The following is a 17,452-nucleotide window of genomic DNA, read 5'->3' as shown; positions in this document are numbered from 1 at the left end:
TATATATATATATATATATATATATATATATATATATATAAATTTATTTTTTTAAATAAAATTACAGTTATTGCCACTGCTTCCAGATCCCAGGCAGGTGGCTTGCTTGTAGAACACAGGAGAGCGCTCGCTCGGCAAGGGTACCATTCAGAGAGAACACTTTGCATTTTCTCAATAAATGCCTTGATTAGATGAGCTGGGAATGGTGATGTCATCAACCTGCCTCATCTAATCGGATAAAACTTTGCAAGTGGGTGGAATCATTAGGCTTCAGTTTATGTGTTTTTTAAGGGCGTGGAGGCTTTAGCTCAAGTCCTTAATTTTTGTGGTTATTAGGAGTTTAGGGTTATTTTTGAATGTTCAAAAAAAGGCTACTGAAAGACTTGGAGAACTGGGAAGGCTAGGGCTAGTAGTTTTACGGGGCAGGAGACATGCAATTGGAATGTTATTTCTGCAGAGACAATAGAAATTTGGGTAAATGGTTTTAGGGCTTGTGTTTCTACAGAGAGGAGAAATGCGGTTGTAGTTTGCGTTCACTAATAATTGTAGAGTCAGGCAAAAGGGAAGATTGGCGTACAGGGTCTTGTAGCTTTACAAAGACCATGAGAAAAGAAGGCAGGAACAGTGTGGTCAGCTGGGCTCTGCTGGTTGAACTGTACAGTGTGTTTTAATGTATGGTAGCACAAGGTGTATGCAGTAGGTGTTCTATTTTCAGTCCCTCCTCCGACACACACTATAAAATGGAACATCAGAAATTGCAGCACTTTTAAAAATCTGCTGGCTTATATAGGTTAAAATCCAACAATGCCCCCCCCCCCCCCGAACTTCTCTACTTTTGTTTACGTTTATACAAAGTGCAGAGAGTAAGGCTGGCCATACACTATATGAAAAATCGGCTGAACTGTCTGATCTAGGTATATGCGAAAAAAACAAACAAAAGATGCATTCATCTATGTCCACTGAACGATTTAGCGATCATTACATGATGGCACTATTGTTTGCGCTCATGGCCGAATGTTTGTTTTCGAAAATGGGTTTGGGCTATTTTACGTATAGTGAATGGCCAGTATAAGGCTATTTCTATGCTTCAGGCACCCTGAAACTAGAACTTCGGGTCTCTGATGCTACAGAGTTGTGTGCAGCCGCTTTGCCCCATCATAAAGCGGGTTTCCACCCTAAAGTGGAACCACCGCTGATCGGAACCCTCCCCCCCCCTCCGGTGTCACAATTGGCACCTTTCAGGGGGGAGGGGGGTGGAGATACCTGTCAAAGACAGGTATTTACACCCACTTCCGGGCATAGACTCCCGTGGGAGTCTACGCCATTTCCTGTCCTGCCGCGCTGTCTGCTGGGACACACGGGTCTCAGAGACAGCGTGGAGAATTCCTATTGCGCTGCGCGACTCGCGCATGCGCAGTAGGGAACCGGGAAGTGAAGCCGATTCACTTCCTGATTCCCTCACCTAGAATGGTGGCGGCAGCAGCTGAGGGCCGATCGATCGGCCTCGGCTGCCGGCATCGCTGGAACCCGGGACAGGTGAGTGTCCATTTATTAAAAGTCAGCAGCTGTAGTATTTATTAGAGGTCGACCGATATATCGGCCGATATTTGCCGTTTTTTAATTAATCGGCATTGGCCGATTGAGCTGATAAAAAGGCCGATTTAGAACAGCGGGACTTGGAAATTACTTCTGTAATAGAAGTCAGTGTAAGTTGCCTGAGTCGTCATAGAAACGACTTTCCTCCTCTCTGGGCAATCTGCCAAAAGAACAAAATGATACAATGTTTACACTTGAATGAATGAACTCATCTCTGTGTGTAGAATTTCTCAGTTTAACCATTTAAAGACTAAGGCCCCTTTCACACTGACGTCCCGTTCAGGCCCGCCTGTCAGTTTTTCAGGCGGACCTGAACGGGTGCTCCATAGAGGTCTATGGAGCGTCGGATGTCGGCGGTGACATGTCCGCTGACATCCGACCCGCTCCGATCCGAAAAAGTGTAACGGAGGAAAAAGCTATTTTTTCCATCCGTCATCGGATCGGGTGACGACGGGCACTGCGGTCCGTCGTCATCCGATCTCCCATAGGGGAGAGCGGCGCTGTGACAGGGCTGTCCCTGCGCAGTATGCAGAGACGGACCTGTCATCTCCCTGCTCAGCGGGGATCGACGGAGTGGTCCCCGCTGAGCAAGCGGATATCCACGGGGCGGATCAGAACTGATCCGCCCCGTGTGAAAGGACCCTTAATCTTTTCTGACACTTGTTGCTTACAAGTAAACGTCCTGTATTTTCTGCCAGAAAATCACTTAGACCCCCCAAAAAGTATATATATTTTTTTAGCAGAGATCCTAGGGAATAAAATAGCGGTTGTTGTAACATTTTATGTCACACGGCATTTGCGCAGAGGTCTTTCAAATGCATTTTTTTTGGGGGGGGGGGAAAAAATACACTAAATGATTTAAAAAAAAAAAAAAAAAAAAAAAACAGTAAAGTTAGTCCATTTTTTTTTTTTTCCTCCAAAAGTTTTGAGTACTTGTTTTTATTTTATAGGCTGCTTGCACACTGGAGCGGGCAGGCGTTGATGGTAAAATGTTGCTAGTTTTAGCAGCACTTTACCATCATTTTAGCGGTGCTATTCGGGTGCTAGTGGGGCGCATATAATCCAGCTAGCGGCCGAAGAAGAGGTTAAATGCGCCCGTGAAGCACCGCTGCGAAATCGCATTGCATGCGCTTGGGCAGTGGTGCCCATTAATATCAATGGGCAGGAGTGGTGGAGAAGCGGTATACACCACTCCAAACATGCTGCTTGCAGGACTTTTTTTATTTTTATTTTTTTTAACATCCTGCCAGTGCATCACCTCAGTGTGAAAGCACTCTGTTTTTCACACAGACTGCAGGGGAGCCGTTTTGCAGGCACTTTACAGGCGCTATTTTTAGCCCAAAAGCGCCTGAAAAACGCCCAGTGGGAAAGGTGTCTGTTAGGTTTTATGAGATGAAGGGGGATAAAAAAAAAAAAAAAAAAAATCGGCCTAACATATCGGCCCAAAAAAATCGGCATCATATATCGGCCATCGGCCGCCATGATTTCTAAATATCAGCATCGGCCAGAGAAAAACCCATATCGGTCGACCTCTAGTATTTATAGCTGCTGGCTTTTAATATTTTTTTTTTTTGGTGGAATCCCTCTTTAAAAAGCTTTGTATTATGTAAACCTATTCCTAAAATACAAAGCATTCTGTGAATGGACCATTTAGGGGAGAGGTGGGCAGAGCAGAGTCAGAACGGCAGAAGTATAGCAATAAATATGTAAATAGTAAATGAGAGGAATCCCACCGGGTGGCATTCACCTCATTGAACTTAACTGGTTATATGCAAATTAGAAGTACTGCAATTTCTGGAGGCCTGCTTTCTTTAATTGTAGGCTGGAAGAGGTCGAGTTTAGATACTCCTTATTGAGGGGGGTGGAAGTGGTGTTAGATTTGCTGCGATTATTGCTGGAAAGACTTGAATGGATGATTCTCGGAGCATGTCCACAATAGTAGCCCCACATATAACTTTTAGGATAGTTTTGCTTAATTGCCTACCAATTAGCCTAATCCCAAACAAGAATTGATCTCCAAGTGATCTTGTTTACTTTTATTTTTTATTATAAATATTGTCAGCACTAAACTCTGTGTACGTAAAGCCACTGATTATGGAAAAATCACTTATTTACACTGAAACTTTATGCATTATGGCTTGAAATAATTTTTTTGTCTTCTTTTTCTCCCCTCCTTCCCCCTCCTCCCCTTCTTCCCTATGAATATTCCAACTGAACAGTTGTAACGGTGAGTACATTTCAAAAAATGTTTTTGTTTTGTTTTTTCCAACTTTTATTATATGTTGAAATGTATTAAAAATAAAGATTTTGTTACCCAATTGAAAATGTGCAAAATAACTTGGGTAAATACTATGAACCATTTTTTTGTTTTATTTTTTTTTGTTTTCTAATATGATGCATTTTAATAACCTTATGCTTTGAAGAGAAGCAAATGTTTTTCTGTGTATGGACAATTTCATTGTCTCTTTTTTGTATATTTCTCTCTAATTAACCTGGATGTTTGCCAACTGATAATTGTTTGATTTTTATTTATTTTTTGAATGATGTGACTTGTGCCACTCACAGAAATGCCTCCAGAATGTTAGAAACTTTTTTTTTTTTTTTTTTAACTTTTTTATTAGGTATTTGCAAAAGAAGTTAACTAAAATAGCCTCATTTTGTTGGTTGGTTGTTCACTGTCTGCTACAAGTAATATTTATTTGAAGGCATTAAGTGTCATTGTACTTAAAAGAACAGTACGTGTTTGAACACTCCTCCTTACGTTGATTCCACAGTAAAGTATATATGTTGGAAAGGTATAGTTTGTTCTGCATGTTAATTGTAGTTCTAGTCAATTAAAGTGTGTATTTTTTTTCAGAATGAATATATGAAAGAAGACTTCTTCATTAAAATTGAGACTTGGCACAAACCAGACATGGGGACACAAGAAAATGTAAGTTGGTTGATTTTATTCAGGTTTCTTTTCAGTAATTTTGAGGTTGCTTCATACACATCCAAATGAGATTTTTGTGGGATCATTTTGCAAATTGTGACTGCTGGCAATCTCTTCACTGGTTTTCCCTACCCCATCATATATAAAATTCAAAATACTAACCACAACATACAAGGCAATCTGCAACATCACCCACAGCTACATCACCAACCTCATCTGCAGATATTGCCCAAATTGTCCCCTCAGCTCCTCCCAAGACATCCCGCTCTCTAACTCCCGTGTTGCCTCCTCCCATGATTGCCTCCAGGACTTCTTCGGAGCCTCTCCCTTCCTCTGGAACTCCCTGCCCCAGTATCTCCAGTCTGCCTTTACCCTGTCCTCATTTAGGTGATCCTTGAAAACTAATTTATTCAGGGAAGCCTACCCCACCTCCATCAGATCATCCCTTGCATCTAATACCTTTTGTACCCTCTCTTTTAGATTGTAGGCTTCATGAGCAGGGCCCTTCTAATCCTTTTGTATTGAACTGTATTGTAGTCGTACTGTCCCCTTTTTATATTGTAAAGTGATGCGTAAATATAATATATTAAATAATAATATAAATAAATAATATCTATACTACATTTTACTATTTCCTGTTGATCTTGTCTATCAAAAAGTGTACTCCTCGTTTTCTGCTAGTTAACATATTTTGGTGACCCCCGGACTACATGTTGTATTTGGCTTTCCTTACCTGGGAAACCGGTTACCGGCTGTAACCTTCTGTCTTTGGATATTGGGTGCAAATTTGTTTTTCTCTTCACCTTCAAAAAAATAAGAACTTCAAAGCTCTCTGGGTCCACCAAAAAAAAGTACATAATGGGATATGGGACAAATTAAAAAAATATCCCATGGCAACAGGTTTCCTAATGTAGTTTCTGTGTTATCACACAGTATATCCAAATGATCAATACACTAGCCTCTTCTCCAGGAAATGTGTGTTTTAATGGTCTGTGTGGTACTTGGTACTGTATGGTGAATCCCTTGTTAGAGAAATAATTACATAAAGGATAAGTTCACCTTTTCACTGAAAATGCACTGACCTAAAATCGGGGTGGATTTGATTTAAATCAAGTCGATCTTAAATCGCTAGTAAAAAGGTTTTCATTGAAATCGACTCCACTTTTAAATCATAGTTTTTAAAGGGCAACTGTCATTTGTCCCACAGTGGCTCCTCCTCTGACCCACTGTTGACTCACTGACAGTCCTATTCACTTTAATGGGACGGCTGGTGATGTGGCAGTGACACAACAAGGTGAGGGACATGGTGGCAGCACGTAAGTGGATGCCCGCTAACAGGCACTGCCATGATGGATCTGAAATGACAGGGGCTCTTTAAATGTAAGGACTTCTTGCTGGTAGTTAGAATCTTTAATATTTGCAAACCCAATGAAGGTTTCCTATTTAGAATAATAAGCTGTCAGGTTAGTAAAACAGTGATGTCAGAACCGATTCAATCATACAATTTGTAGTGTACATAGATTTGCAAAACAATGGGATAAAAGAATATTCCTGAACTTCGTTTTATCTCATGGTTACTGTGAAATTGTTCAAATGCATGAATGCAGTGCATGTTATCTCAGCTTGCAGAGCTTGAGTTCATTGAATGAGTTTACCAAAAATGTAAATATTTCAGAATATACAGCCTCATGCTACATAACTAAGCTCCATTTCATGCTGAATAAACTAAATTATTAAAGTGGAGTTCCGCCCTAAAGTAATTTTATGTGCAAAAATAAATTTGGAGAATTTTTTTTTTTTTTTACTCGCCTCTAAATGCCTGTTGCTAGGAGGTCCCTTGTAGTCTGCTTCCTTCAGTGCCTGGGCTCTTGACACTTCCCTCAGTGCAGGAAGGCAGATCAGCTTTGCCCCCTCTCTCTTGTCAATCATCTGGGACACGTCTCGGGAACACCGCTTTAATGTATCACATCCAAAAAAAGCACCGCTTTAAGTGTCTTAAATAGAAAACTATCTTTAGATAGTGTTTTTTTCCTCCAAAAGCATTGTATTAACATTTGATAGAAAACCGATCAAAAAAAAAAAATCATTGATTTTTTTCCACCCTGCCTAAAATTATCCTGGCCACGCCTCCATACCCCGCTGAAGATAGTGAGCGTATTGCCCTATGCTGTCCATTTAGTGGTTCATGCACCATACACCCCAAAACTGCACCAAAGCGAGTATCCATCGTAATGCTTGCTATGGCATGACTATGTGGTCGTGCTGACCAATCAAAAGGACCTTACCGGAAGAAAAAGCCTCTTCTGATCAGCACAGCCGTGTGGATGTACTGAACAATGAGCGCTTGCCAATCCAAGCATTATGATGGTTACTCACCCCAGGGCTGTGTATTGTGGTGTACAAACGGCTACACTGGCAACAACATGGAGCATCATGGCTGCTATGTGCAGGGGGTCATGAAGGGAGGTCAGGATGTTGGAAGTTCATCTTTTTTTTTATTTTTAATGAAAAATTGATTTTACTCTTAGCACTGAACTGATTCCTTTAATGATTTAGTAAGATTTATAATGAGTAACATGAAACTTTTTTCAGGTCCATGGTCTAGATCCCAATGTGTGGAAAACTGTTGAAGTGGTCCATATTGATATTGCAGACCGAAACCAAGTAGAACATGGGGTAAGTTCTTGCTCTTAAAGGGATTGTAAAGTGAATTATTATTATATATATATTTTTTTTAAACAACAAACATGTTATACTTGCCTCCACTGTGCAGCTCGTTTTGCACAGAGCGGCCCCAAACCTGCTCTTCTGGGGTCCTTCGGCAGCTGTCTCTGCTTCCTCCCGCAGGTTCTTCTCACGTTCATGCGAGCTCCCTCGCATGGTGAGAAACATCTGCGGGCGTGCTCCCGTGATATAGCCGCTCGCTGTATCACACGGCCCCGGCGCTCCGCGTCAGTGGATGTGATTGACAGCAGCGCGAGCCAATGGCTGCGCTGCTTTCCATCCATCCACTCCAGCCAATCAGCGGCCAGGCTGAACGGTGGAAAGGACGCCGGAGGATGAGCGCGGGACTTTCGAGGGGTGAGGTAAGTAAAACGGGGGGGCTGTCAGATGTTTTTTCACCTTAATGCATAAAATGCATTAAGGTGAAAATACATTTACCTTTACAACCCGTTTAAGTCTTTCATTCTTGCATAGTTTACACAACAAAGCCACGGCTGCAGTAATGTTACGGTTTAAATACACTGGGTGTAAAAAATACCGCAATCAACACACAAAATGGAAAGTCAAGTTGTCCCTTTTTTAAGTACCGTATATACTCGAGTATAGGCCGACCCGAATATAAGCCGAGGCCCCCAATTTACCCCCAAAAAAACTGGCAAACTTATTGACTCGTGTATAAGCCGAGGGTGAGACATGCCTGTCCATCCCTGTGTGTGTGTCCGTCCATCCCTGTGTGTGTGTCCGTCCATCCCTGTGTGTCCGTCCATCCCTGTGTGTCCGTCCATCCCTGTGTGTCCGTCCATCCCTGTGTGTCCGTCCATCCCTGTGTGTCCGTCCATCCCTGTGTGTCCGTCCATCCCTGTGTGTCCGTCCATCCATCCCTGTGTGTCCGTCCATCCATCCCTGTGTGTCCGTCCATCCATCCATCCATCCCTGTGTGTGTGTGTCTCCATCCATCCATCCATCCATCCCTGTGTGTGTGTGTCTCCATCCATCCATCCATCCATCCCTGTGTGTGTGTGTCTCCATCCATCCATCCATCCATCCCTGTGTGTGTGTGTCTCCATCCATCCATCCCTGTGTGTGTCTCCATCCGTGTGTGTGTGTGTGTGTGTGTGTGTGTGTGTCCAGCCTACCTTTGTCCCGAGCCTCCGTCCCGTGCCTTGCCTCCGTCCCGTGCCGTGCCTTGCCTCCTTGCATCCGTCCCGTGTCGTGCCTTGCCTTGCCCCCGTCCCGTCCCGTGCCGTGCCGTGCCTTGCCTTGCCTCCGTCCCGTGCCCTCTTCGTCGGCGGCCATTGTAAAGTTCAAAAGCTGCGCCGCCGCCTTCGCCTGTGATAGGTGGAACACTGAATTTCCCAGCAGCCTGTGTTCCGCCTATCACAGACGTCGTATCATCCTCGTCCGTAGTACGAGGATGATACGATGTCCGTGATAGGCGGAACACAGGCTGCTGGGAAATTCAGTGTTCCGCCTATCACAGGCGAAGGCGGAGCCGGAGGCGCGGCTTTTGAATAGAATGGCCGCTGTCTGTCTGCTCGACACGCTGATCGAGCGGGCAGACAGCGATGACTCGAGTATAAGCCGAGGGGGGCACTTTCAGCCTCAAAAAAGAGGCTGAAAATCTCGGCTTATACTCGAGTATATACGGTAAGTCGCCCTGCTCAGGATGGCAGCCTGTCTGATAAAGCTTTAGCTTCCTTTCTGCTCCCATGATCGTCACTGTGTGGGCCTACCTGGTGCCACACAGCCTTTGCCAAGAAAAAGTTTTTGCCGGTTCCTGGTTTTACACCTTTGCCACATTCATCGCTTTGCATTAGCCGTGCTCCTCTACAGTACATGGTTGGAGGCTGCCATTCATACAATTCTTGAGTGGAGGTCTGCTTCAAGCTGGTTACTGTGGAAGTTCACACATTAGGGGTGGTATGAAGGGTTTCATATAGTGTCACCCTATGTACTCCTCAGCCATGTGCCAGTCTGATGGTTGCAGTGGCTGGGGAGGAAGGTATTGCACTGAAAGGGGGTCCAGTAGGAACACTCTAAGCTCACTGCAGGATTTATGTACTGGTCTCTTCACTGCATGTAGTTGCTGCATGGTCAACTTCAGTGGGGATAATTTTTGATATCTCATGATGCCACGTGTACAACCCCATCTGTTGCCTTTGCAGCTTGAGGGGGAGTGATTGGGGGGCAGTAAAAATGTGATTCAACTGCATGTTTTTAGCCACTGCCCAAACATAAGTGTAAATGAGGACTTAAAAATGTTAGGGGATAGGTAATGGTATCTACAGTCAACATATGGCAGTCATTATGTTAATTGTTGTGTCATGATTTAGATTGGAAGTAAACCCATCAAGAGTCATGCAGTGAATAATTACTATCTTTTTTTATTTTTTCTCTCAACCAAACTGTCATAACTGATCACATGTGCTCAGTACTGGTGAAACTGGTGTTGTAACTGATCACATGTGCAGCATCATGCTTACTTGGCTGTAAAGGAGAGGAGAGTTTTCATTTTAATGGCTAGAGAATGTTGAGGCCATTAACATAGACTCAGATGCACCCTATGGCACAAATACCATTCCTGTATTCAAGAATATTGTTTGTGCTGAGAGCGTGCTCTTTGTTCACTCAAGCACACGCTAGCTGTCAAGAGTCCCCGTTAATGGTTTGTAGCCTGCGGGACTGGATCCCAATCATGTGACCACTGTGACAGCCAATCACATTGGTCGCATGATTGCGATCCTTTCTGCTCCAGGCAGTCAGAAGCTTTTAACCACGTAAGACACTGCCTGCCCACAATGCTGTCTACATCCGGGTATTGTACACAGCGAGAGCCTGTCGGCAAGTACCAGCCAATGATTAATGGTCGGGATCACAGCCCAGATCTCTGTGTTGACATTTAACACAGGGCTCTGTACAGAGGGAATGATCTTTCTTATCCCATGCGCAATTACCAGTTAAAATAGCACAAAATTACCTGGTCACGAAGGGGGTAAAATCTTCCAGAGCTGAAGTGGTTAAATGTGTCGCCACATGTGGAAAAGGGTTAAAATAATAAAAATCATTCAAAGTGACTTTTATCTAATGCAAGGATTCCTCATAGAGCAGCAAAGGCTTCTGTACAGGCTGAGGCTGAGATGCGAGGGAATCCATGGGAACACAAGAAACAGCAAGTTCTAGCCCTTTCTTGCTCTATCCAGTCTAAAATAAATTTTAGTTGGGCTTTAGGCTTGGTTTCTGTAAACGTTTAAATGCTTTTTATATTAAAGGGGTTGTAAACGCTCATGTTTTTTCACCTTAATCCATCCTAACTTCAGCCACTGACCGGCCCCCAAGCCCCCCCCTCTTGATTGGATAGATTGATGGTAGCGCAGCCATTGGCTCCCACTGGTTTTAATCAAATCCAATGACAAGGGGCCGAGTCTGGCATTCTGCATCTATGGATGCAAATGCTGGACTCGGGAGTGCGACCACAAGGTAGCCCCCGGAAATCGAGATCGGGGTCACTCTGTGCAAAACAAACTGCACAGTGGAGGCAAATATGACTTGTTTGTTGTTTAAAAAAAAAAAAAGAGCCTTACTGACTTTAACTCGCTTGTAAATTGAATTTACTGGTCCTTTTACGAAGTCCCCTGTTTTATTGTATTTTCCTTAATTATTTCAAAATGTTTTTCTATACTACATTTTATTATCTTTCCTCAGCTACTGAAATGCCAGTATGACCTGTGGTGTGTTTGTGTTTTTTTGTTTATCTGATAATGAGTTGTTTTTTTTTTTTTTGGCTTAAGCATTAAACAGAGAAGTAGTACTTTCATCTGAAGTGACACATTAGCCCTGTTGCATTTTTAACCTACTTCAGAAGCTCAAACTGTTTGTACAGCACAGTGCTTTGTGGTGGACGCTCTTTTTCATGGGTTGCAGAATTAGCCTCCAGATATCCTCAGAGCCGAAGATTCGAGTGGGTTACAGCTGTCATCCCCCAGAGTATTTTAACCAAACTAATGAGATGAGAAGTGTACAGCTGGTGGCAAACAAAATAAACCACAAGCCAAAGGCTCCCCTACAGTGGCTTTGCTTTCCCTGTGGGATCCTGAAGGAGATTGCATGCTAACAAAGCCAGAAGGCTGTCTCCTTCCACACTATTGCTCATTTGCAGCTGTAATTGGAAGCCAGGCATTGTATTGCTGTGCTGGATTGTGTTTTTATTATAGCATTTTTTTTTTTTTTTATCAAAGTGCAGAAGTTGTATAAAAAAAAAAAAAGAATTTAAAAGCATTGTATTTAAACACCAGTATTGCAATTTTGTGAATATTATAAAGGGTGAGCTAATGGCCTTCATGCTGCTTTAAAGTAACAATTTATTTTGATGAAATCATTATTTAACTGCTTCCATACCAAGCCAATTCTGGCATTCCTCTCATGCATATAAAAATCGTCAAATTACTCAGAACTCCTGAGCCCCCCCCCCCCCATATACATTATAGTATGGGGGGGGGGGGTGGATTCACCTTATTTATTATAAATATGTATTAACTTGTCTATTCCTATAATTAGCTAGTCTATTAGAGCTCTGATAATGGTACAATAAGGCCCCTTTCACACAGGCAGAGACCGTTGAGGTCCGCCTGTCAGTTTTTTAGGTGGACCTGAACGGATGCGCCATACAGGTCTATGGAGAGACGGATGTCAACGGTGACATGTCTGCTGATATCCGACCCGCTCCGATCCGCTAAAGTGGGATGGATGGGAACCCTGTTTTTCCATCCGTCTGGTGGATCAGATGAAAACTAACTCTACGGCAGGTCTTAATCCGATCCCCCATAGAGGAGAGCAGCGCTCTGACAGGTCTGTCCCTACACAGTGTGTCGAGACAGACCGGTCATCTGCCTGCTCAGTGGTGATCGGTGGAGTGATACCTTCTGAGCAAAGCAGACCCCATACACGGACGTGTGAAAGGGCCCTAACAAGGTTGGCTATAAAAATAAACACACTGCTTTAACCAAGCAAGGGTCTCCTTTATTTCCCAAGAAAGTAGGAATGCTAACATGAAAACACTAAAGGAAAATATTACAGAGCATATAAAACAAAAGAACATAAATTATACTTTACGTAAGGTCCTCCTCGAGATGCTGTCTCGGCTAAGCTCCATGGAAAAGAGGAAGAAACTCCAGCCAGTCAGTACCTTTAAAGCCCACCACCAGACACCACCCCACTGCCAGCCTATCTAGGCATCTGTATCCAATAAGAAGAGATCGTCCTTCCTAATCACCAGGAAGTATATTCTTCTCTTCCCGGGAAGTATGCTTTAACGTCCACTAGGGACAGCAATTGTTCATGTATCACTGCTATTTGACCTGGGTCATCCTTCAGTGACATCTGATCTTTGATCTTCTGTATCTAAGGACATTTTAATTCGCACCTGCCCAGGAGGTCTTATCGGGTGCTTCTCTGCCCCTGTACCTCACATCAAGAGGTCTGCAAGAACATCCTGCTAGGATATGAATTCCCATTCATGACTCCTTGTTGGGAAACACCCTGCTGGGTCACCTTGCAAATTCCAACTTGGGCCAAATGGCTGTATCAACCATAAAACTCCAGAAATATGATATTAAACCATGTTGCCTTCCAACGTATTCAGCTTTGTGTCTGAAGGGCATGCATCACCCTTCTTCAGAAACGGCTCCTATGGAGCTGTCTATAACTGTCTTAAAGTATTATGCTTCCCAACATTTGCTGGTTTGCCTGAGTGACATACCACCACCATTCTTCGACAGCTTTTATGGCACCATTCCGTGTCTTCTTTCCGGTATCTTCACAATGGGATGCAATACAGGCAAGGGGTGTCCATTTACTCACCATTCACCAACACATACTCTGAGCCCCAAATTAACCAGCTTTTATATACAGAACCTCAAGGAGGGCCTTACCCATATTACAACCTAATACATCTACGTAAAATTATAATGGCACACAAATCAACACTTTACCATGATATATACTTATATATGCAGTCCCACCTCCAACCAATCCATGTCAAGTCTCGGTGTTGACCCTAGTATGTCATCTGGACAGGGACAAAGGTGGCACATCAGTTGCATGGTATCCATCTGCAGTCGTCTCTTCTCTACAGATGTTCAAAGTGCTGAATTTAGAAAGTTGTCTGAAAGTTCAGAAAAAAGGGGCTGGATAGCTGTAATTACACCCTGCAGAGCTCAGTGAGGAGAGCTCTGAGAGCTGATTGGAGGGAATGGACGCACCCCCCCTTTACATGGCACACAGGAACAAAGCTGAGGCTGTCAATCTACTGGAGCATCGGTCACCAACCAGTGGTATATGGACCATTGATGGTGGTTCCTAGGGGTTCTGCTGCATATCAGCATTGTGGCAAATGTATAGCGCCCAATGTTGTTTCCAGTGTTGTTGCTCAGTGGCCATTGACGGTCAAAACTGTCAGCATGCATTGATGCCCAATGCCTCTGGCAGAGAGCCAGAGCATTGTGTGTGTATAAGGCAGCAGTGTGATCCGGGGGAGGGGGGGGGGGGGGGTGAGGGACCTCTCACAACCAAGAACATCGGTTGAATGATCATTCCTTTTTTTTTTTTTTTCATACTATTCTCATATTGAAAACAAATGGGTTACTAGAGTTACGAAAACTCTCGTAGGACGGAATACAACTTCCTATGATGATGCAATGTATTCTTTCGTTTTCGAACATGCGCGGTCTTGGGCATACGTTGTATTTATTTATTTTAATTTTCTTTCGGACAAATGCTGTACTTATTAAGCAGAACTTTGGTTCTGTTGCAAGAAAAATTTGCGTGCTTGTCCCTTCGAATAATTTTGCATGGACTGTTGCGATCGGCTCTCAAACTGTATACTAACACTCATTTTATTGGACGATCGCTCCAAAGGCATTTTTTTTTTTTCTTCTGATTTCCTTACCATGTGTACTAGCTGTTAGTTGAAGGAGTCTATACCTGGCAGAGCTAACCCTATCAAGCTAGGAGATAAAATTCCTGCCAATCTTGGTCATTCATACTAGGCATACCCTTGCCAAATGCTAGGTATTGGAGGCACCTAGTTATTGCCTCAACATGAGGAAAGCTTTAAGGCTCGGTTTACAATGGTGCGATTTCACAGTTGCGATTTGTGTTTCCATAGGTGCAAATTTAATGAGATTTTTGAGGGGATTCGGAATAGTTGGAGATTAAATTCGCACCGCACTAAACTTGCACAGGTCCCTTTTTTAACCAAATCAAACTTGCACTGCATTGATGTAAACAGCCTTCATAGAAAAGCATGTATTTTTAGATGACATGCAAATCTAATAATTTTGGATCACATCATTGTGAACCGGCCCTAAAGGAAATTTGAGAATACAATTTAACGTACCTATCGGAGCTTACTGAGAACAATCAGGGATAGATTGGTAAATGCATGGAACATTCTGAATTTTCATACTTCCAAAGTCTTACAGACAAATGTGTGCATTTCAAAGTCTTTAAGTGTCCTTTGACAGGGTGATTCCTCTTTGCTCAGCAGGGGATCGCTCCACTGATCCCCCGCTAAGCAGGTTGATGACAGGTCCATCTCTGCTCCCTGTGCAGAGACAGAAGCTTCAGCGCCCCACTCTCTAAGGAGAGCAGATGAAAACTGACCGCCTGTCTGTCTTCATCCGATCCTCCAGACGGATGGAAAATTGGGTCACCATCCATCTGGTTTTCACGAACGTGATCAGATATCGGCGGATGTCAGTGGACATGTCGCCACTTGCATCTATATAAAAAAGTAAGAAGAAAAACTGCGCTCCAAAGCAAATTTCTAAATAAAAAGCTGCAATAAAAAACAAAAAATATCCATATGGTGTCAACAAATACAAAAAACATAAATTGTGCTAATTATTGTGACCACTCTAAATCCCAAGTGACAAAAAAGAGTAATAAAAAATAAATTCATATGTGTACATATAAAAGAAACACTAACATCAAAATATATAAAAAGTGAATTGTATAAAGTCCATCAGCAGTCCAAATCAACAGACTAAAGATTATAGAAATAAAAGTCCACCAGTATCCAAACGGAAAAAAGACTGAAGTTTTGAATGGAGAACCTTCACCAAAGCTTGTAGTAAGAAAGGAGGTGGAAGACGGGATGGGGGATAGGTCATAATATTGAATGCCTTTACCAGACACGATGGACCCCCTATGAAGCGAGCTCTAAAGCGCAGGCAGATGCAACCCTCTGCACAGGTATATTGGTTGTCCAATCTGCTCGCCAAGCTCATCCGCATCTGGAGATCAGCAGTACAGGAAGCCAAAATTCCACTCAGGACAGCCACTCGCTCATCAAGTAGACCAGGAATAGAAAATAAAAATAGCTCCACTAGTGTGATATTGTAAAAATAAAAAGGATTTATTGCTTAAAGCACAGTAACAAGAGAGGAGACAAACGTTGCGAGCTTATTAAAAACACATTGCCGGCAAACAAACGAACACCTGTGTTCCAAAAAAACGCATGGGGGGTCGTGATGGCGTCAGTACGTAGCACCGCTCCTACATGTTTCCTCAGAGTTGAGGTCTTCAATGGGGCACGGGCAACATACTGAAACAATCACCTTTTTTATATGACTGAACTACAACCAAGCCTCGTTTTGGCCACGGGATTGTCGCATGAAACATCGCGAGAGCACCATACCTCGATCTGACATCCATCACGTCTCTACCGCTCACCTCAAGAGCGGAGAGAAAAAGAACTGTACGCAATAGCGCAATTTACATTACACTACCAAAATAAAAAAATTATATATAAGACCTAACCGTAAACAAACGACATACTTCACTCAGAAGCAGCCATTCATAAAAATACAGTGAAAATCGATCCCCATATAAATTCATCAAAAGGTGGAATGAAAATTCCAAAATATATGATAAAAATATATACAATAAACACATGAATGTCAAAAAGGAAAGTAAGACAGGCTACATATCAGGACAGGTGCTCTCTCAAACCCCTATCAATATAATATATACACCTTAATTTCCATTTTTTATATAAGCAACATATCCACATAAATGTCAGAACCTTTATACATTATCAATAAAATTATGCATCATCAATAAACGCATTAATTTCAATATCCATGTTTATCCCAAGGGGTCTGAGACATCTGATTTTATAGATCATCCCATTTCAAGCTTCAAAATGAGCTCTTTTGGGACCACCTCTCCAAGGTAACGTTAAATGGTCAATGCCAACAAAACTAGTCCCCATAGGGTCCTGTTTGTGACACTCCAAATAATGTCTTGCTACGGGGTGCCCCTTAAAACCTCTCCTGATATTTCCGATATGCTCGTCTAACCTCACCTGTAACGGACGAATGGTACTTCCCACATATTGAAGCCCGCACGGGCAAGTGAGAAGATATACGACTTCATGAGTGGAACAGGTGATTAGCGATTTTATTGGGAACTCACGAGAGCTACTATTGGATTTAAAACGTTTAATTTTCCTATCTCTAATCACATTAACAGAACATACGCACATTTTTTACATCTATAAAAACCCACCATGTTTTGGAAGAACATTACCTTCTTGTCGGGGGGGGGGTCATAAACCTTGGCCGCCACCAAAGTCCTCAATGACGGAACCCTTCTGAAAACTACCCGAGGTTTCTCAGGAAGTAGAGGCCCTAAAATCCAATCATTTTTTACAATATGCCAATGTTTGAGTAATAACTTTTTGACAGAAAAATGTTGGTGAGAATACTCAGTAATAAAGGAACACAAGAAGTTACTACTATGCTTATCCTCATCCTGAACCGCCTTCTCAGCCAATAGAGTTATGATCCAATCTTTCTACCTAGTCTAATTTTAGTTCCAGAAAAGAACTCTCGTGACCTTTCTCTATGAACCTATCTGTAAGTACCTTAGACTGAATCTTAAAATCATCTAACTTACAACAATTATGTCTAATTCGAACGTATTGACTCTTAGGGACCGAGTCAAGCAAGTATTTATAACTGTCCCGTGGTATAAATGATTTACGGTCTGTGGTCTTAAAATAAGTGGAGGTCAGTATAGAATCCCCCTCACCCCAAATGTTAAGGTCCAAAAAATTAACAGTTTGTTGGCTAGCCTCATATTTGAATTCAGTGCCCCTATCATTATTATTTAGACCCTCCATTAAGACATGTAAGGACT

The 17,452-nt window shown here is 42.6% G+C and overlaps 1 protein-coding gene across 1 annotated transcript in view; it reads left to right on the top strand.

The window, feature by feature from the left end:
• The window catches only part of PITPNB (phosphatidylinositol transfer protein beta), a 99,278-nt gene that overhangs the window by 51,590 nt on the left and 30,236 nt on the right, over window positions 1-17,452 (top strand). The window contains exons 5-7 of the mRNA XM_077461411.1: window positions 3,816-3,823; window positions 4,454-4,528; window positions 7,121-7,204. Of these exons, the coding sequence (XP_077317537.1) occupies window positions 3,816-3,823; window positions 4,454-4,528; window positions 7,121-7,204 (167 nt within the window). The remainder of the gene's footprint in view (window positions 1-3,815; window positions 3,824-4,453; window positions 4,529-7,120; window positions 7,205-17,452) is intronic.

This window comes from Lithobates pipiens, unplaced genomic scaffold, assembly GCF_037356315.1.
Source record: "Lithobates pipiens isolate NorthernLeopardFrog02 unplaced genomic scaffold, aLitPip1_a1.2 Scaffold_3, whole genome shotgun sequence".
NCBI lineage: Eukaryota > Metazoa > Chordata > Amphibia > Anura > Ranidae > Lithobates > Lithobates pipiens.
This window is presented reverse-complemented; position numbering and strand designations above follow the sequence as displayed.